The 22,340-nt window shown below is 45.6% G+C and overlaps 1 protein-coding gene across 1 annotated transcript in view; it reads right to left on the reverse strand.

The window, feature by feature from the left end:
* The window catches only part of LOC148500717 (NACHT, LRR and PYD domains-containing protein 12-like), a 51,483-nt gene extending 32,494 nt beyond the window's left edge, over positions 1-18,989 (reverse strand). The window contains exons 1-4 of the mRNA XM_088451422.1: positions 18,956-18,989; positions 13,377-13,605; positions 10,036-10,097; positions 2,915-4,625 (exon numbers count right to left, since the gene is read on the reverse strand). Of these exons, the coding sequence (XP_088307548.1) occupies positions 2,915-4,625; positions 10,036-10,097; positions 13,377-13,605; positions 18,956-18,989 (2,036 nt within the window). The remainder of the gene's footprint in view (positions 1-2,914; positions 4,626-10,035; positions 10,098-13,376; positions 13,606-18,955) is intronic.
* Between the last annotated feature and the right edge of the window lie 3,351 nt (positions 18,990-22,340).

Consider the following 22,340-nt stretch of genomic DNA (forward strand, 5'->3'; position numbering starts at 1 on the left):
GGTCCAGTATACGTGCAGCTTTGGATGGTAAAGGTACAGAACTACCAGTGGCCCGTCACTTTCGGGAACACCAGCACAATTTGTCCACGATTCGCTACAAGATGATCGATTGGATTCCCCCTAATGTTAGAGGAGGTGATCGTGGACGTATACTCCTTCAGAGAGAGACTAAATGGATACATATTCTTCAAACTATTCAACCATTCGGATTGAATGAGGCCATTTCATTTACGTGTTTTTTGTAGTTTGTCTGTATTGTTATTTCCGGATCTATTCTAGACCTTTACCATACGGTGCAAGTTGTGCTTTTTCATGTAGTGCACCTAGGTTATCTATTAGCTTAATGTCTATGCTCCTAGACTGTGTACTTTAATTATTTTTCTTACATTTGTTCCGTTTTTTCGATTACAGTTTAATGATGTCATCTTTCATATAGCCTCATCACTGTCATGTAGTTTATATTCAGACCACCAGTTTTTTACATTGATGAGTTTTCGCTTTTCAGATACACCGAGGGTTACACTCGGCTGTGATCATGTTATTTAACATAGGCTTTAACACCCCGTTTTTCCTTTTAGGTCTTTTGCAGCATTTTGTGTTTATGTTCACCATGGTGATGGTTCACGTAGTTTGGCCACGCCCCTTGGATGCGTCTGTAACGTGGGTGCGGGGTCGCACCAGTGACGTCATCAGATCTCCGACTGGGTGCTGTGGTGAGTTCACAGTCACGTTGGTGTCTTCTACAGGTATATATGCTCTGTCTGTTTGTGTATTTTTAAGTCTTGATAAAAGGGAGTTGTCCCTGAAACGTCGATTTACATTACGACTAGTGTCATGGTCATTATTTGTAGCTGTCCAGTCTCATGAGTGCCGTCTTTACATATCTGTATATGGAATTCTTTGGAAAGGCACCGGAGTAGTTGCAGTTTATTTAGGAGTGCCGGTATTTTGGATCTATATATATATATATATATATATATATATATATATATGGAAGCCATACAAGTTCCTTTTTCAGTACAAGAGTGGTACCACATTGTATATAAAACAGATAGTCCTGGGTTGGGGTACCACACTGATTACCATAGTACAACCCTCTCTTTCTGCAATCTACAATCAGACCTTAGTACAACACTCTCTTTCTGCAATCTACAGTACTTTAGCCCTTTGTATAACCCTCGCCAAAGCCAATTATTTTGTGCCACAGAAAGAACATCTAATTACAAGCTCATTTTGCTTTGATCTATGAGCCATACTGGTTGCTCACTGTTGATACTTATCATTTGGGCTATTAGAAGGGACAGAGGTTTAGTGAAGCTTAACAAATGGGTATAATACTTCACATAGGGGGAGATATATCAAACCTTCTAAAGAGTGCAGAAGAGGACAAATGGTTAAGTTGCCCAAAGCAAACACTCGGCTTCCTAGCTAGCATTTATCAAGTACATTCTATAACATAAAATAAAAGGTAGAAGCTGATTGGTTGCTTTTGGCAACTTTTCCACTACTTCCATCTTTAGAAGGTTTGATACATTTCTCCCATATTCATGTGTTCTACAGACTGTGGGCTGTGGCATTGGTTACTATACTTACCATATGGGCGGTTAGGCTAATCTTTGTGGCTATTATACTAGTCCTAGAGCTACACTATATTCTGCTCATACTGTACTTGCCCACATTCTGTGGGGTAGCTGCCGGATGTAGGTGGTGCACGGGGCTTGGTACCTAGAATTGCATCACCACGGCCCCACTGCTCAATGCTGCAATAGTTCCATTAAGCAGCATAGGAACCAACAATGACGCATTTCACACAAATTGTGTCATCAAACCCCCTCTACCACTCACTTTACTGGATGCCTGTCTAGTTCCTCTGGAGTTTGGGAGAGCCCCCAAAATTCAGAAGCTGCCTGGACATTCTGGGAGAGTACAGTAGGCATGCACCATAAAGCTGCATGTTTTAGGGCCGGATGTATCAAGGATATTTTCATAAAGTTTTGATGAAAACAGCCCTTTACGCGTCGTTTCCATGTTCATTTATTTTTTATGATAGCTATTAAACTGTTAACACAAAGGGATATTGCAAATCCCTAACACAAAATTTTTTAGCTGTACAATACCACCAAACGTCGCAGTTTTTTTTTAGATTTTTGAATGTATCAAGCACAGAAAATTATTTTTTTTCAATATAAAAGTTTGGAAATACAGATGATTTTAAAAAAAACACTTGGAATATTAACTTGTATGCAAAGGGTATATTTATCTTTAAAAACAATGTCTACGTCTCATATGGATTCATTTCTTGGAACCTGATTTTAAATGTTCTTACCAGCAGGTTGTTTACCTAGTATGACCTCTCTGAAAAACCACCCCTGGTAGTGTGTGTTTGTGTAATGCTGACTACCAACCCCTCCCCCTGTACATAGACTGTTCCCCCGGACATAGCCTACCAAAACATCCCATTGGGACATAGGGGACACAAATTACTCACCTCAGCAGGAGTGTCTCCTCCCTGCTTCTCAGTCAGCTCCCAAAAAAGATGCACCCTCTTTATCAATCCAAAATGGCCGATGTGAAACTGCACTATCTAGATAGAGGGGTTTAATTTTGGCTACTTTGGATTCAAAAAGAAGCTAACTCCTCCATGGAAGCTGAGAATAGGTAGGAAGTAGACAGAGTTGGCTGAGATATGGGGACTCAAGGTAGAGTTTCAGGCTGCCTATGGGATGTATGGGGGCAGACCCTGCACACCCTGTGCACACGGCCATATTCCCTCCATGTCCTTTCATCTACATTGTGAAGAATGTTAAAGCGCACCTCATACTTCTTATCTAATATTAGTTTAAAATTTGAGGTTACTTCTTAAGCAACCATATGGGAACATTGTTCTCAGTAATAAGGCAAAAACAGTACATACCGAAGTTTTGAACATTTATAAAGTGCTGGAAATATAACACGCTGAGTCTTTGGTCCTATTGTGTAGTCCTCGAAAGTCACCATATGCTTTGTTGTACTTCTCTCCAGGCAGTAGGCTACAGCTCGGCAATCAATGTTCTCCTGCTCCCCATCTGCATCATGATGTGGACTCTTGAGTTTCACATGAGGAAAGTGAGGCATCATTCTCTCCACATAGTCCTCATCCTGTGTCTCATATAGGCAGCCTAGTATCTCATTATGGTAGTCTGATTTATTTTTCTTCACCCATTTCTCCAAGACAGGTTTAGCACTGAATGGCATGGTACAGCCAAACCCCTTCAGAGTTTTATGATTTTGTTTTTCAGCTGAAAGGCCAAATAAGAATTGCACAGTTAGTTTTAGATGGGTCTGATCTTCTGATGCCTTCAGTAAAGATTTGACTTTCTTATTTTTTAAGGAAACAATAAGTGCTTTCACTGATTTCTCATCCAGGACATAGTAGAGAGCAGCAAAGAACTCCTGGACACTCAGATGGATGAAGCTGTAACAGGTGCAGGTCTCAATGTCCCTTTGAAATATGTTCTCATTTAGAAACACAGACTCCACCTCTGACATAGAGAGTTTATGTCTATCAAGATCTGATTCTTCAAATAAAATTCTCTGGTCCCAAATGCCTTCATTGGCCAAAGCACATAGCTTCTTTATACACCTGTCTATAGGCTGGGTAGAGTCCCTTCCATGATACTTTATTAAACTCTTTAGGTACAACAGGTAAATGGATGTTGAGGTTTTGGAAGCAATCACATGCAATCCCTGTTTTAGTAGTGGTTTCATAACAGTACATACAATCCAGCAAGTTATAGGGACAGCACACATGGTGAACAGAATGTAATTGTCCTTAATTGTTCTGAGAACCATGTCTGCTTGTTCTTTGGTTTCAAAGAAATTATAGAAATATTCTTCAAGGTCTTTCTCTGTGAAACCCAGAATTTCCACATATCGCGTACATTCAACAGAGTCCTTCAACTTCATCAATGAAAATGGTCTTGTGGTGATGATTAGTGAACTATCCTTCAGAATTGTTTTTCTAAATAAGCTATTTAGAAGAATCTCTTTGGAGACCTCCTGAAACGGGTCATCACAAACCTCAGTATCATTCATTAATGACCATTTTAGTTCATCAAAACCATCAACAATAAAAATAATTCTTTCTTTTATGAAGATTGATCGTAACAGTTCAGATGGACATTTCAGTAGACAAAAGCTGGATATATACCCAGCCAGGCTTATTTTACCAGATATGGTGTTGACTTCTCTACAGCTTATGTAGAACACAAACTGAAACTTGTCTTTATACAGATCCCCGGAGGCCCAGTCCAGCATGATCTTCTGGGTTGTCATCGTTTTTCCTATCCCAGCAGGTCCTTGTAACACCACAGTCTTGGGAATAGTTCCATCATCATCAGGATCAAACAGAGCCTGTATAGTGGTTGGGGAATATTTTTTTGATGATCTGTTTGCCATAATCTGTAGATGCCTCTGGCCTGAAGCTATTATCTCATGTTGTCTCTCCACTTCATCCCGATATATCTTGATCAGCAAAAGGCTGGTGTATCTTTTCTTAAAAATGATGGTTTCCCCTAATCTTGCATTATTATCCTCAATAAAATGGTATTTATTTTGCATGTACTTGACATATCTTAATCTGCAGTCTGTATAGGATTTAAAAGTAGATAAAAGTCAATAGTAAATAACCTTAAGACAAAATAGACATGGATATGAAAGCAGAGGTTAAACATTAAACCAAGGAATGATCTCAAAGTACTGAAGATGTTCACAATGATACATAGATAAAAAAAATGTAAACACAGGCACCCGCACACTCACACCAAAACATATGTTTGTGTATATAAACATATAAATGAAATAATTATGTATCCAATGTACTGTAGGGTGTAACAGTGCCACTCCGAATGACCAGAAACAGTTTCAACAATAGTAATGGAGCTCTCACCAGTCTTGAAATATAAAGCTCAATTAATTGATATTAGCATCACAAAATTTTTTGGACATCAACGTTTTGGTCCCACTGTGTACCTTTATTAAGATATAGGGGATGGGTACGGGATGCCGGCACTCGGGATCTCGGCGGTCAGAATCCCGATGCTGGCATCCCGACAAGGTTAGAATACCGACTTGTCGGTCAGTATTCTAACCTTCCCTCTCTCCTTACCCTAACACTAATCCTCCCTGGTGCCTGGCTCTAAACTCCCCCCCTTGTGCCTAAACTTAACCTCCACCTCCCCGCATCCTAAACCTAACCCTCACCCCTTAGTTACTAAACCTCCCTCTAGTGCTTAACCATAATGCTAACCCCCTCTCCAACCCCGCTACTTACTTTCTGGATTCCAGGATGTCGGCGCCAGGATTCTGACGAGTTGTGATTCCGGTGCCTGCATTCTGAGCGCCGGAATCCTCGCGATCGGGATATTGACCGCATTCCAGATATAGATCTGTATTTAGATTAAGGTCCATTTGGGAAAGAAACATCGATGCCCATGTACTTTTTATGTCCAGATTGGTAATTGCACTCCTATTTCATTAATACCTATATTTGGGCACTCCATAGTAACCAGAGGTAAAGTCTAGATCCCAGATGGAAATCTAATAGTCACAGAATAAATGAGCATCAACACTCAAAACAGTATTTCAGGCAAAAATACCTTTAGGTTTCACTGCTACTGTGACAGGCACAATACGCAGTGACTGAGCAGGGTGTGTATAGGCAACATTGCTGGGTGGTGCCCCATAGCAGAAATACCTCTAAGTTATGCTGCTACTGTGACCGGCACAAGACACAGTGACTGAGCAGGGTGTGTATAGGCAACATTGCTTGGCTGTGCCCCATAGCAGAAATACCTCTAAGTTATGCTGCTACAGTAACAGGCACAAGACCCAGTGACTGAGCAGGGTGTGTATAGGCAACATTGCTGGGTTGTGCCCCATAGCAGAAATACCTCTAAGTTATGCTGCTACTGTGACCGGCACAAGACACAGTGACTGAGCAGGGTGTGTATAGGCAACATTGCTGGGTTGTGCCCCATAGCAGAAATACCTCTAAGTTACACTGCTATTGTGACAGGCACAAGACACAGTGACTGAGCAGGGTGTGTATAGGCAACATTGCTGGGCTGTGCCCCATAGCAGAAATAACTCTAACTTACACTGCTACTGCGACAGGCACAAGACACAGTGACTGAGCAGGGTGTGTATAGGCAACATTGCTGGGTTGTGCCCCATGGCATAACTACCTCTAGGTTACACTGCTACTGTAACAGGCACAGGGCACAGTGACTGAGCAGGGTGTGTATAGGCAACATTGCTGGGTTGTGCCCCATAGCAGAAATACCTCTAAGTTATGCTGCTACTGCGACAGGCACAAGACACAGTGACTGAGCAGGGTGTGTATAGGCAACACTGCTTGGCTGTACCCCATAGCAGAAATACCTCTAGGTTATGCTGCTACAGCAAAAGGCACAAGACACAGTTACAGAGCAGAATGTGTATAGGCAACACTGCTTGGCTGTGCCCCATAGCAGAAATACCTCTAAGTTATGCTGCTACTGTGACCGGCACAAGACACAGTGACTGAGCAGGGTGTGTATAGGCAACATTGCTGGGTTGTGCCCCATAGCAGAAATACCTCTAAGTTATGCTGCTACTGTGACCGGCACAAGACACAGTGACTCAGCAGGGTGTGTATAGGCAACATTGCTGGGTTGTGCCCCATAGCAGAAATACCTCTAAGTTACACTGCTATTGTGACAGGCACAAGACCCAGTGACTGAGCAGGGTGTGTATAGGCAACATTGCTGGGTTGTGCCCCATAGCAGAAATACCTCTAAGTTATGCTGCTACTGTGACCGGCACAAGACACAGTGACTGAGCAGGGTGTGTATAGGCAACATTGCTGGGTTGTGCCCCATAGCAAAAATACCTCTAAGTTACACTGCTATTGTGACAGGCACAAGACACAGTGACTGAGCAGGGTGTGTATAGGCAACATTGCTGGGTTGTGCCCCATAGCAGAAATACCTCTAAGTTACACTGCTACTGCAACAGGCACAAGACACAGTGACTGAGCAGGGTGTGTATAGGCAACATTGCTGGGCTGTGCCCCATAGGAGAAATAACTCTAAGTTACACTGCTACTGCGACAGGCACAAGACACAGTGACTGAGCAGGGTGTGTATAGGCAACATTGCTGGGTTGTGCCCCATAGCAGAAATACCTCTAAGTTACACTGCTATTGTGACAGGCACAAGACACAGTGACTGAGCAGGGTGTGTATAGGCAACATTGCTGGGTTGTGCCCCATAGCAAAAATACCTCTAAGTTACACTGCTATTGTGACAGGCACAAGACCCAGTGACTGAGCAGGGTGTGTATAGGCAACATTGCTGGGTTGTGCCCCATAGCAGAAATACCTCTAAGTTATGCTGCTACTGTGACCGGCACAAGACACAGTGACTGAGCAGGGTGTGTATAGGCTACACTGCTTGGCTGTGCCCCATAGCAGAAATACCTCTAAGTTACACTGCTACTGCGACAGGCACAAGACACAGTGACTGAGCAGGGTGTGTATAGGCAACATTGCTGGGTTGTGCCCCATAGCAAAAATACCTCTAAGTTACACTGCTATTGTGACAGGCACAAGACACAGTGACTGAGCAGGGTGTGTATAGGCAACATTGCTGGGTTGTGCCCCATAGCAGAAATACCTCTAAGTTATGCTGCTACTGTGACCGGCACAAGACACAGTGACTGAGCAGGGTGTGTATAGGCTACACTGCTTGGCTGTGCCCCATAGCAGAAATACCTCTAAGTTACACTGCTACTGCGACAGGCACAAGACATAGTGACTGAGCAGAGTGTGTATAGGCAACATTGCTGGGTTGTGCCCCATGGCATAACTACCTCTAGGTTACACTGCTACTGTAACAGGCACAGGGCACAGTTTGTCTTACTATACTGATACATTTTAGCTCCTTGTTAAAATATATACACCGAATATTTTACTAACCTTCCAGTGATGCAGGCATCGGCTGTGATTTAACTGAAAACACAAAAGTCAAAAGAATGTACAGTCATTATAGGAGGTAAAATCTACCTAATATTCAGTAAGTAGTAGTAGAAGAAAACACTGAGTAATGTGACTGGATAAAAGGGATAAGGCAGTAAATTATCAGTTTTATACAGCAGTGAGCTGATCTTTCTTATACACTCATTAGAAGTACTGTACAGTGTGTGCGTGTTCCTTATACATGATGAAGTGATGACATCACTAATACCTTTATATTAGAACTTTATATTAGAGATGTGTGGTTCGGTTTTTCTGAAATACATACACATCTAAATGTAAGGGTTCCAACTCTAATCCAGTCTCAGTTCGGAATCACTTTGGAGCATACTTGCCTACTCTCCCGGGACTGTCGGGAGCCTCCCGAAAATCGGGTGCCGCTCCCGACACCCCACAAGACTAGGCAAGTCCCCCGGAATAGATGCCGGCTCCCCGCTAACCCCCGCGCCAGCCACAAAAGTGGGCGTGCGGGGGTGTGATGACGCTATTCAGCGCGGGGGTGTGATGACGCTATTCAGCGCGAATCGCGTCATTGTAGCCCCGCCCCCTGCCTTATAATGCCAGTAATATTGGCATTATAATGCGGGGGCGGGGCCACTATGACACGATCGCGTCGGCACGCCCCTGCTCCGCATCTTTGACCCGCCCCCGTCCTCCGTGCTGGACGGACCTGCCAGCCCCCTCCCGGATTCCCCTGCCGAGATGTCGGCAAGTATGCTTTGGAGTTCGAGTGGAAACGAGTCCCTATCAGGTCTGCTCTCAGTTTCGAATTCAGATTTAAAGATCCATTCCCAGAGAACCGACAACAACCAAATTTAGGGGTTCAGAGTCGAACCGAGTCTGATTTCAGAATCATCTTGGGGTACCAAGTTGAACCAAGTTCCGGTTCGGATCTTGGATTTAAAAGCCAAACTCGGGTTTTGGATTCTATGTAAACAAGTCCAAACATGCCCAAATTACATGATTTTAGCTATTTTTCTTTATTTTTCAAACCAAAACACGTGAGAGTGGTTTTGCAAAACCAAAACAGGGGGGTCACGCACTTCTATAGTTATTAGCAATTTTTTAAAATCAATTTTTAAAGAATCCAAAACTGAACCAAAACCGAATCCAAACCAAAACAATTGAGGGTGGTTTTACCAAAACCCAATGATGAATTAGAACCAAAACATGGCGGTTCATCTCTAACGTGTATTGAACAGCAGTGATTAGACTGATTAGACTAATGGGTTTCACATTAATTAAACCAGGATTGCCTCCATTGATAATACCAGCACCATCTTGAATGATTATGCCAACACTGCTCTAAAATGATGGTGGCCATTTTCAGAGAATTGCACATGTGCAGTAGAAAAGTCACCTGGGAACATGGCGCTGGCATTGTACCTTAGGGGTCTATTTACTAAGCCTTGGATGAAGATAAAGTGCCAATCAACCAGCTCCTAACTGTCATATTTCAAACACAGCCTGTGACATGACGGTTAAGAGCTGATTGGCTGGAACTTTATCTCTGTTGACTTCAGCTCCATCCAAGGCTTAGTAAATAAACCCCTTAGTCTATTGCACCACGAGAGAGGAGGGAACCTGTGTGGAGACTGCACAGATTGCCCCTCCTCTCTTAAACTTCCCCTGGTTTAATGTGTCGGCAGTCATTAATAGCCCTCCTTCCCCAATAGACACAAACACAGAGGGCCATTTAGAGGAAGGCATGTGCGTGTTTAGAACATAAGCCGGTAAAAGACATCCAAGAAGTTAGTTGGAGAAGTTTTAAGACGCATCCAGCTCATAAACAGCAGTATTAGGACTAGATTAACATCATGTATACAAGTGTGTACATTTATGTACTGTAAATGAACCCCAGGATACGTAGGCTATTGTCAAGCGTACTTGTGATTACATAAATTGTTTTATGTTTATGTATAAAAGAACAAACCACATAGGAGAACCGGACCACTTTCTCACCACTCCTTCCCGTGACTCACCATTTTGTGTCACTTTGTGCTGGAGATCCTCTGCCGGTCCCATAAGATTGATCAGTTTTAAGTAGGGGTGTGCACCGGACACTTTTCGTGTTTTGTGTTTTGGTTTTGGATCTGGATCTTTCTTCGTGTTTTGGATCTGGATTGGTTTTGCCAAAACCACCCTTCCGTGTTTTGGGTTCTGGGTTTTGTGTTTTGGATCTGGATTTTTTCTTAAAAAATAAAAAAAAAACGCTAAAATCACATAAATGGGCCTTTTTTTGTTCCTACGCTATTAATAACCCCAATAACATGAATTTCCACTCATTTCCACTCTATTCTGAACACCTCACACCTCACAATATTGTTTTTAGGCCAAAAGGTTGTACCGAGGAAGCTGGATGACTATGCTAAGCAACACAAGGGGGCGGCACAAACACGTGGCCCATCTAGGAGTGGCACTGCAGTGGCAGACAGGAAGCCAATCAGCGTTATGGTGCCCATTTGCATGTAGCACGAACCCGGGAGATCCGTGCTACATGCATCTGTGTGATTGGCACAGAGCAATGACAGGTCCGTGAGACCCGTCTGTGCTGCTGTGGTAAAAAAAAAAAAACCTGTGTAAAAAAAGAAAAAAATGGCGTGCACCCCCCCAAAAAAGAGCAACCAGCCCCGGGCATTAGTAACCCAGTGCTGGGTGTGCTTAAATACAGGGGACAAACGACGTAGGGGTCCCCTGTACTTAAGCACAACCAGCACCGGGCTAGTCAGAACCAGCGCTGGTTGCCAAAATACGGGGGACAAACGACGTAGGGGTCCCCTGTATTCTGCGCAACCAGCTCTGGGCTCTGATCCGGTCCTGGTTCTGGAAATATAGGGGACAAAAAATGAGTAGGGTTCCCCTGTATGTTCCAGAACCAGCACTGGACTTTTTCTAGCGGGGGGCTGATGCCACAGCCAGGGGAGCCCTTTCACCGGGCCCCCCAGCCGCAGCATCAACCCTGACCGCTAGTCAGCCCAGGCCGGGGATCCCTGGAGAGCTGGGGACCCCCCCAATAAAGGGGTCACCCTCTCCAGGGCACCCCAGGCCCAGGCTGATAGCCCGGGGCTATCCCCGCCACCCCTGGTGGCGGTGGGTGGCGGGTTGATTGTGTGGTGTGGTGTAAATAAAGAATATCAAACATTGTCTTTACAAGTAGAACTGCAAGTCCCAGCTAGCCTGCCCCGCATGCTGGTACTTGGAGAACCACAAGTACCAGCATGCAGGGCATTAAGGGCCCACTAGTACCTGTAGTTCACCTGTAAAAAAAATGTTTAAAAAAACACAGGACACACACACCGTGACAGTATAAGTTTATTAAACATACATACACACACACACATGTACACATACTCACCTATGTAACCTGTAGCATCGGTCCACTTGTCCGGTAAAGTATCCCTAGGGGACCTGTGAAAAAAAACATACTCACCATCTCCTATGCGAGGTTCTGTCCTCTTCGTTCCAAAGTAGGCATCCCCGGACTTGGCAAAAAAAAAAAACGAAAACGCGATCCACGAACTTAGTACCGTTCTATAGAACGGTACTTCCCGAATGAGAGCTTAGCGGCGGGGTATCACCATGGAAACCCCGCTGCTAAGCGTTCATTGGCTGAGAGAGGTCATCTCCCGTCTCTCAGCCAATGAACGGCTCCCTCCATTGTAGTCAATGGTGGGAACCGCAGGGTAAACTTTAATAACCTTGCGGCTCCCAGCATTGACTACAATGGAGGGAGCCGTTCATTGGCTGAGAGAGACGGGAGATGGCCTCTCTCAGCCAATGAACGCTTAGCAGCGGGGTTTCCATGGCGATACCCCGCCGCTAAGCTCTCATTCGGGAAGTACCGTTCTATAGAACGGTACTAAGTTCGTGGATCGCGTTTTCGTTTTTTTTTTTTTGCCAAGTCCGGGGATGCCTACTTTGGAACGAAGAGGACAGAACCTCGCATAGGAGATGGTGAGTATGTTTTTTTTCACAGGTCCCCTATGGATACTTTACCGGACAAGTGGACCGATGCTACAGGGTTACATAGGTGAGTATGTGTACATGTGTGTGTGTGTGTGTGTGTATGTATGTTTAATAAACTTATACTGTCACGGTGTGTGTGTCCTGTGTTTTTTTTAAACATTTTTTTACAGGTGAACTACAGGTACTAGTGGGCCCTTAATGCCCTGCATGCTGGTACTTGTGGTTCTCCAAGTACCAGCATGCAGGGCAGGCTTGCTGGGACTTGCAGTTCTACTTGTAAAGACAATGTTTGATATTCTTTATTTACACCACACCACACAATCAACCCGCCACCCACCGCCACCAGGGGTGGCGGGGATAGCCCCGGGCTATCAGCCTGGGCCTGGGGTGCCCTGGAGAGGGTGACCCCTTTATTGGGGGGGTCCCCAGCTCTCCAGGGATCCCCGGCCTGGGCTGACTAGCGGTCAGGGCTGATGCTGCGGCTGGGGGGCCCGGTGAAAGGGCTCCCCTGGCTGTGGCATCAGCCCCCCGCTAGAAAAAGTCCAGTGCTGGTTCTGGAACATACAGGGGAACCCTACTCATTTTTTTCCCCTGTATTTCCAGAACCAGGACCGGATCAGAGTCCAGAGCTGGTTGCGCAGAATACGGGGGACCCCTACGTCGTTTGTCCCCCGTATTTTGGCAACCAGCTCTGGTTCTGACTAGCCCGGTGCTGGTTGTGTTTAAGTACAGGGGACCCCTATGTCGTTTGTCCCCTGTATTTAAGCACACCCAGCACTGGGTCACTAATGCCCGGGGCTGGTTGCTCTTTTTTTGGGGGGGGGGCACGCCATTTTTTTCTCTTTTTACACAGGTTTTTTTTTTTTTATTTACCACAGCAGCACAGACGGGTCTCACGGACCCGTTAGTGCTCTGTGTCAATGACACAGATGCAAGTAGCACGGATCTCCTGGTCCGTGCGTGCATCTGTGTCATTGAAATACACAGCAGCACAGACGGGTCTCACTGACCCATCTGTGCTCTGTGTCACTGTCAATCACACAGATGCATGTAGCACGGATCTCACGAGTCCGTGCTACATGCAAATGAGCACCATAATGCTGATTGGCTGAGAGCCGTGACAGACGGCTCTGTCAGCCAATCAGCACTTTGCCCATTAAAGGCAAAGGCATTTTTTTTTAAATGGCCGCTCGAGGCAAAACCTCGAGATCCGACTGCAGATCTCGAGGTTTTGCCTCGGGAGAGGGATCCGGGGCAGACAGGGAGATCCGAGCTTGGGCTCGGATCGCCCCGGATCCCCGAAGTTCGGGTGGGTTCGGTTCTCAGGGAACCGAACCCGCTCATCCCTAGTTTTAAGACCTTTACGGTCACATCCAGAGCCGCTTCCTCTCCATAATGATATATGAGATAGTTTTTTGTGGTAACATAATCAGCCATTTCCAGGCGCCCGCATGGGATGTGGCCTCGTCCTTCATAGGAGAAATCAGACAACTTGTCCTTAAATCTCTTGAAGTCATATTGTGTCAGATCTTCCAGAGCCTCACACAGAATATCCCCAGGTGTCCTGTTCCTCACACACCGAGCCCCTGGTGAGAACAGAGCAATGTCCTATAACTGTAACACAGAGACACCTTCTGACAAACTTCCTTTATTGGCTACTACACATCCTCCTGCTACTCTTGCAAAGTACATTACTGTATCCTCTTGGCTTCCTTCTGAGTGTTTCATCACAGTCATTTTATCATCATGGCACAGATGTTTATTTGTGTTGTCCTATGACACACTGCAGTCAATGGAGTAACCAATGAAAATAAACATCTGCCTTATAAATACAGGGCTTAGAAGTGCTAGAAACAGAAAGAACAAGCAATGCACTTAGTAACAGCTGTAGGAGGGTGAAAGGGGAAGAATCACTTTAATGACACTAAAGACTGTAATTGGGAGTAACTTTCAAAAACATTTTCATGTAAAATATTCCATACTGACAGTCTGTGTATGTTAGCATTTATTAATAACAGTAATCATTTCAAACTTAGGGGCCTATTCATCATCACTAATACCTCTTTCCACCAAAAACCCAGGTCCGACCTGGGTTTTTGGACATTGTTCCAACCCTGGTCAGACCCAGGTCAGACCCATTTACACTGCACCTTCGATCTGGATTACTCCCAGGTCAGCCCTGTTCACACTGAACTCAGGTCTGCCCTGCTAAACCTGTGAGGTCATAAAAAGTGGGAGGTGAATGCTCCACAACCACCAATCAGCTCATTTTAGGCATTACCCAGGTCAGATAACCCGGGTTGCACCGTTTACACTGCACCATTACCTGGGTCCATCCCTGGTAGCTACCTGGGTTGGATTGCTGGGTCACTTGACCTGGGTTATTTTTCAGGGACCCTTCTACACTGAGCTGCGACCCGGGTAGACCCAGCAAAAACCCAGGTTATTGCTCTGGTGTGAAAGGGGTATTATGGGTCTGTTACACATACAGAAACGCAGCAAACGCTACTTTACACATGTTTTTAGAAACATGCCCATTCATTACATGAGGCCCAATGGGGCTGCCTAATATTCAGCAAACTCAGAATATTGAAAGTTTATGAATGCGCACTAACTGACACTACCGTGTAAAGTTCCACTGCTAATTATTGAAATTGTAAGTGGTAGGGATCGTGGGGACAGCTGTTTTTTGGATGTGCTTAACTCCAGTAATATGGTGTCCAATTCAGGGCACTATAGGGGCATATTGATGAATATATCCCTAAATCTTTTGAGCCAAGTAAATAAAAGTTGTGGCTCCCTGCTGTATTAATGGAACATGCTGGGTCTTGTAGTTGTACAATAAAATATTTTTATTCTGTTCATGCAGAGCAGGGAGAGTCTCACAGGTTATCTGTTCGTTATCTAGAGACTCCGTTGTACAAATGATCACAGGGGGTGATTCGGCATTGCAATGCAGCTTTGCAATTCCATCCTTGCTAATATGAAAATCCCAGCACTGCGACCGAGGTTGCAGGCTAGGATCACCATCGTGGCCATCGGTGGTTGATGGTCGCGATGGGTGATGGCACCGGTCAGCTTAATAAGCCACAGTCCTTGGCCTTGCCATTCCAATAAAACAGAGCGGACGCGCCTCCATTTCCGGCCAAACCTGTACTGCCCCTTAATGCCTCTGCCTGTCAATCAGGCAGAGGTACAGAATGGGGCTGCATGTGATTATCCAGGACTGATTCTGCACACTCACAGAATGGGTCCTGCGCACGCGCATTTTCCCAATACACGGCAATCTGTGTTCAGCATTGCATTTGCGTGCAATTCTGAATTAGCCCCACAAATCAATATTTTAGACTACCTGATACACAATGTATCTCTCAGACATGAGAAAACAATGGAGAAAAACATTGTGGAGCAATAAATAAACCTACAGATGTTACAACCAGTCACCTGTGTATAAGGGACAAAGTGCCCCAAAGTCTGTGTTGGTCACGTGCTATAGATTATCAGCCACGCTTGGAGTATATCCAGTGCAATTATCACCTGGTAATATGTTATATAGAAAATATGTTTTTAATTTCGATATTAAGTATGCCAACATGGACAGCATTCATAATGTCGACAGTGCAAATGTCAACAGTATCTTCTCTAGACTTGTGAATTTACCCTAAATGCAACCTAAAACTAACCGCAGTATACAGTAACCCAAACTGAAACCTATCCCTAGCCGTAGCCTAATCCTAACTGCATCCTAACCCTAACCCCAGCTTTACCCTAACCTAGCGGTTCCCAAACGCGGTTCTCCAGGCTCCCCAACAGTTCAGGTTTTAGAGACATCCATGGTTGAGCACAGGTGGCTTAATTAGTACCTCAGTCAAATTGATTTAACCACCTGTGCTCAACCATGGATAGCTCTAAAATCTGAACTGCTGGGGAGCCTTGAGGACCATGTTTGGGAACCTCTGCCCTAACCAATACTTGCTGACATTCAGCTCCCTCCTTCTGGGAGGCAGCTGAATGTCTGCTTACAGCGGGGGGCATGGCCGGGCATTGATGATGCATTGGGGGCAGGACTAGGGGCATGGCCCCGCGATCGTTTCATCATGGCCCCACCCCCTCTTCACAATGCCAAAAATAACAAAATTGTGGGGCGGGGCCACGAAAACATGATTCAGCGCGAATCGCGTCACCGCCCCCCCCCCACTGCTTGGGTTTCTAGATTACTGGGGGGGTCAGGAGGTTTGCCGGCCTTTCCAGGGGGCCGGGAGTGGCACTCGATATTCGGGAGGCTCCCGGCCAAATCGGGAGGGTAGGCAAGCCTGCCCTAACCACAGTATAAACCTAACCACAACCTATCTTTAATCATAACCTAACCTTAACCGCAGCATACAGTAACCCTAACTGGAACCTATCCCTAACAGCAGCCTAACCCTAATATCAGCCTTTCTCTAACCGCAATATAAACCTAACTGCAACCTATCCTTAACCATAGCATAACCCTAACTGCAGCCTAACCCTAACTGTACCCTAACCACAACATCAACCTTACTGCAGACCAGTGGCGTAACTAGGGTATTTGGATCCCAGGGCAAGTTAAACAATGGAGCCCTCTCACCAAATAGGTGCGCACACCTTTGAAAAGTAGGTGTGGTCACATGTCACAAGGGGCGTGGCCACTGGAAAATGGGGGCATGGCAACATGACACAGCACCATTTCTCGCCACTCTGGGAACATTCCTTTCCATTCCGTATGCACCTTAATGCCCCTAATAATGCCCCTCTTGCAATGCCCACTGTAGTAGTGCCCTTATGCAATGTCCCCAGTAGCAATGCTTCTTATGCAGTGTCCCCTGTAGTAGTGCCTCCAGTAGTGCGCCTTATATAGTGCCCCCAGTAGTGCACCCTTATACAGTGCCCCTTATGCAGTGCCCCCAGTAGTGCCACTTATACAGTGCCCCTTATACAGTGCCCCAAGTAGTACCACTTATACAGTACCCCCATTAATGCCCCTCATAGAGTGCCGCTAGTAGGGGTCCCCCAATGCAGTGCCTCTACTAGTGGTTCCCGCTATGCAGTGCTCCCAGTAGTGCCCCATATACAGGGCCCCAGTAGTGGTCCCCCCTATGCAGTGCCCCTTATACAGTGGTCCCCCCTATGAGTGCTCCCAGTTGTACCCCTTATTACAGTGCACCCAGTAGTGGTTGCCCTTATGTAGTGCTCCCAGTAGTGTCCCTTATACAGTGCCCCAAGTAGTGGTCCCCCCTATGCAGTGCCCCAAGTAGTGGTCCCGCCTATGCAGTGCCCCCAGTAGTAAGCCCCTATATAGTGCCCACAGTTGTAGTCCCCCCTATGCAGTGCCCCCAGTATTGGTCCCCCCTCTGCAGTGCACCCAGTAGTGCCCATTATATAGTGCCCCCAGTAGTAGTCCCCCCTATGCAGTGCCCCCAGTAGTGGTCCCCCCTATGCAGTGCCCCATTAGTGCCCCTTATATAGTGCCCCCAGTAGTAGTGTCTCCTCAGCAGTGCCAAAGACACACACGTAAAATAAATAAAAAAACACCTGAATCCCTGCTCCTGCACCGTTCGCTCCTTCGTCCTCCAGGGCCAGAGGGGGCCCGACATGGACCCCCTCCTCTTCATCCAGTGGCCATTTTCCGTGTACTGCGCAAACGGCGGCGGACATTTTCCTGCCGTTTTTATCGGAGCCAACGTGGGACTCTGGAGAGGTAATTTTATGAGTGCGGGGTGTGCGGTGCAGGCCCCCCTGGACCCAGGGGCCACTGTGCCCCGCACACCCTGCACCCATTATAAATACGCCCCTGGACCAGTCTCCAGGACCGCGACCGGTGGGGCCCAGGGTACAAGCCCTGCTCGACCCCCCTGTTTACAGCACTGCCACAGACTAACCCTAATCGCAGCCTACTGTAAGCCTAACCACAGCCTAACCCTAACCACAGCCTAACCCTCAGAGGCAAATGCATGATTTCTAGAGAGGGGTTTCCAAATGCTTAATTTTAGTCCAAGTGTAGCCAATCCATGAAGAGGACGTAATTAGTGCTTAACCAGCTTTAATATGGTTCATACAAAGTGTATTGTGTATCATAATTCCAGCATATACAGGACCAGTGGTCACTGTAAGCCATTATATGCAGCAGTAGGGCCATCCTGTCTGAGCTGAATGTTTCTATTTCAGATATGGCCACCATTCCAGAGCATTGGGGCAAGTCCAGGAGTCTGGGGGAGCAGAAGAAGAACCTAGCACTGCCCTGGACATATATGTAAATATTTGGCTCCTTATGCACTGGATAGCAGTATTAAAATTTAATCCTATAGAATAGATGGTCCATAGCAGTGCAAACCTGACAGTGTATGTTTTTCAAATCTCCTAGTTGGTACACACGTGTATTCGTTACTGGCTGACACATGTTAAAGTATCCACAGATGTTGCTAATTATATCATTTGTGATACTGAGAAGAACATGCAGCACTAGTAAAATTGTATATTATATGCTATTTCTATTGTGGTCATGGTGTGGGCTGGGGAAGGGGGATTCCAGGCAACTGGAACCCCCCCACCTGCGTTTGCCTACAGTATACCCTAACAGCAGGCTAACTCTAAGCCTAAAATCATCTGTTGATATTCTGTCAGTTTGAACGTTGTGAATGCCGACATTCTAAGTAGTTGCTCCCCCCCTTATGTTCCAACATTGGCTGTCCATGGGCACATATGCACCATTGTAATCAGTAACTATTATTATTAATGATAAATGATTAAAATAAAAGCTGTCACTCACTCAGTAAGGAGGACGTGGCCATCACACAGCTGACACTTGTAATCTACATGTCCTGGTATAAAACAAAAGGAAGATCATTCATGGTAAATTTGAGTTACTTCATCAATCTCTTTGTAGTTTTCATTGCAGGAAGCATAGCTGAGTCTTACCTGAGGAGTTATGGTGATCACACAGCACGGCCATCTTTGCATTTTCCCCGTTGATAAAATATATGAGAGAAATATGTGAAGATTAAAAGCAAAAAGAATACGGAAAAAAGGAACAAGAGCTGACATGACAGGAACGAAAGGCAATAATATAAATATTTATGAGCCCAGCCCAGGGGATGAAGGTCACAGAGTTATTACCTGATAGTTACAGCACTTCCTTGTGTTAGTTTCCCTACACTATAGAGCGCCCACAGTGAGGAGTCAGAATGGATTCCTCCTCCTTGATACTTCCTAGTATATTGCCTCTGTGCCCTCTGTACTGGATAGTAAAAAGTAAATAAATAATGTAAATGTCAATTAAACTGGTGTCATATCTAAGCATATGTAACAAATTTAATTATATTGTACATCCAATTTGAATGACCATGTGGTAACCTTGGCTCTGGGGTTTAAATGTTCAAGAGGTTATTCTTTTTGAAAGACCTCTAGGAACTTTGGAAAGATAGTGTGTAAATCATACTTTCGTTCTCTCCCAGAAGGTCCGGGATTCTCCAAATTTGCAGGGAGTCTCCCAAACCTGCAAAAGGCTAGCGGGTCCTCCCGCATCCTGCCTATTTCCATAATAACAGGAATCATGGGTCCATGGGGAGGACCCAGTGATGTTCCTAATGTGCATGGTCCCTGCCCCCATCACAAGTTGGTTAGTATGGTGTAACCTCTAGGGCATTCTGAATAGCTGCAGGATCAAATACAGACAGTGGAAGCCCGATGGATCAAAATCCCGACTGGGGCTGGTAAGTACCCTAAGCCTCCCCTCTCCCTATCCTAACCCTAACACTCCCTTAGTGGTGCTTAACCCTAACCTCCCCCTAGTGCCTAAGTCTAACCTCCCCTCATTGGTGCCTAACCTTAACCTCCCCCCATTAGTGCCTAACCCTAACCCCCCCTTTATGCATACTAAACCTAACTCTCTCAGGGGGTGCCTAACCCTAACCTCTCTCTAGTGGTGCCTAACCCTAACCCCCCTTGCCCTAGCCTAACCCTAACTGGGGGGGTGCCTAACCCTAAGCCCTCCCGGGGGTTCCTAATCCTAACCCTCCCCCCCCTGCGGCTAGAAGCTAAGACACCCGGTGTACCTTCATTCAGTATGCCGGGCATCAGGATTCTGTCATGGGGCGAATAATAGGTTTCGGGATTTCGACGCCTATCTTTAGGCCCATGTTGGGTTTTTAGTGTCGAGATTTCAGCGGCCGGGACACCGGCCTGCGGCTGCCGGTATCCTGACTACATACAATTCTTTTCACAGGGGATCGGAAAGGAAAGCAAACTGGATTCATGACAAATTATATCCTGGCCACGAGGATAACACGTTGGTTCAAAACATTTTCAGATTCATAGTTGCAACAAATTTTGAGTTAATTTCAGTTAACATGATGGGACTTATTAGCACCCTACATAGTTACATGGCACAATGGTATGGCATAATAACCTCCATTCAATATAGTTCTGCAGAATACACATTTCACTACCAGAACCACGGAGACTACACCAAGCGTATTTTACATGTTTGTTTGCAAGTGAGATTAGAAAACAGGACAGACAGTTGCTGCTCTTGTATTATTATTTCACATTGTCAGTTAACACAGATTTTGTTCCTAGAGATCCAGGTGGTCACTATCTCACCTAGATAGGAACAATTCTAGGGGATACTCTGCTAATTGTCTTTAGACCACAACCAGACCTATACAATTCTTCCTAAATCTCATTCAGTTTCTTAAGAAACTTTAGAGAGGTGCACTTTTGGTGGTAGGTGAGTCCAACTTGTATGCAGCGAAGTCTAGATAGTTCATAGACATATCGGGTTTACACTTTCCATATAGGGGTCAAAGCTTTAGGCTCTCCCTGCACACCCTAAACATGTTAAGGGAGTGAAGGGAGAACCTAAAGTTTGCCAATGCTTGGGATCCTGGCGGTCAGAATCCTGACACTGGCATCACGACAAGGTTAGGATACCGACACCTGTCGGTCAGTATCCTAACCCTCTCCCTAACCCTCCCTCCCTACTTCCTAAACCTAACCTCTCCCACCCTAACAATCCCCTTAATGTTTAGCCCTAACCCTAATTCTCCCCTGAACTCTAGTAATTACCATCAGGATGCGGATGCTGGGATTCTGACAGCTGTCAGATTTCCGGTGTCAGCATCCCGACCGTCAGTATTATGACCGCATCCCATCCATCCCCCCACCCCACATTCACTTATATAGCTCCCCCCCACACACATTCACATTGATAAATCCCCCCACACAAATTCACATTAATAGATCCCCCCACACAAATTCACATTAATAGATCCCCACACACACATTTATATTAAGAGATTCCCTACCACACACACACATTCACAAGAATAGATCAACACACACACACACACACACACACACACACACACACACACACACACACACACACACACACACACACACACACACACAAATACATACACACCCATTCACATTACTACATCCTCTCCACCCTCCCCTTCCCAACCTCTGAAGCTACAGTGAGAACACTCACATTCTCACACAGCTCTTCAGTCCTCGGGCATCGTCTCCTCCTCTGTCCGATTTCCATTATCACTGGCTGGCCAGGGAAAGGTGGGAGCATCAGTCTCTCCCAGTAGTCTGTGGCTGGCTGGTCTGTGAGCTGGGTGCAGGGAAAGGAGTTCCCAGGAGGCATCTCCAGGCCCTGTAACAACTGTACTCCCTGCACCTCTGATCATTGGTAATTATGCCCCTGCGTCTTGATGTAGTCAAGCCCAGGCCCCACCCCTCAACATCCAGATGCAAAGTTTAGATTTTATACTGAGCAGTGGGGAAACCTGGGGTTTCAGGAAACTTTGCGGGGAAGCGGGAGCTCCCACTTTAATTCGGGAGGCTCCCGCGGCTTGTGGGAGGGTAGGCAAGTATGGTGTACATTGGTAAAAGTGCATAAACTGCAAAATGGGAGATAGGTCACTTCAATAGCAGCATAATATAGCAGCATACTTCATGATATACTCATCACAATAGTGTAGTGCCAGATGCCTTCCCTACACAGCAGGCTCGATGACGTTTTGGTGTATCACCAATACTTTCGTCCATAGTGCCCAGCAATGCCCTTATATACCTGTCAGCCAATAATTAAATAATGAGAATTAAGCTCTCCTGCTGAAACTTCAAACACTTCACATTTGATGGCCAGCAGAAACCGGAAGTTATGTACACAACCAGTCATCACGCTTAAAAGATAATTAAAATTAAATAAGATATGACTATTAAAGGAGACTGAATAAATAACAGAGGCTACTTTAAAAACATTGGAGCTTGTTTTGGGGGTATATATACT

This window comes from Taudactylus pleione, unplaced genomic scaffold (genome assembly GCF_031769625.1).
Source record: "Taudactylus pleione unplaced genomic scaffold, aTauple2 ptg000547l, whole genome shotgun sequence".
NCBI lineage: Eukaryota > Metazoa > Chordata > Amphibia > Anura > Myobatrachidae > Taudactylus > Taudactylus pleione.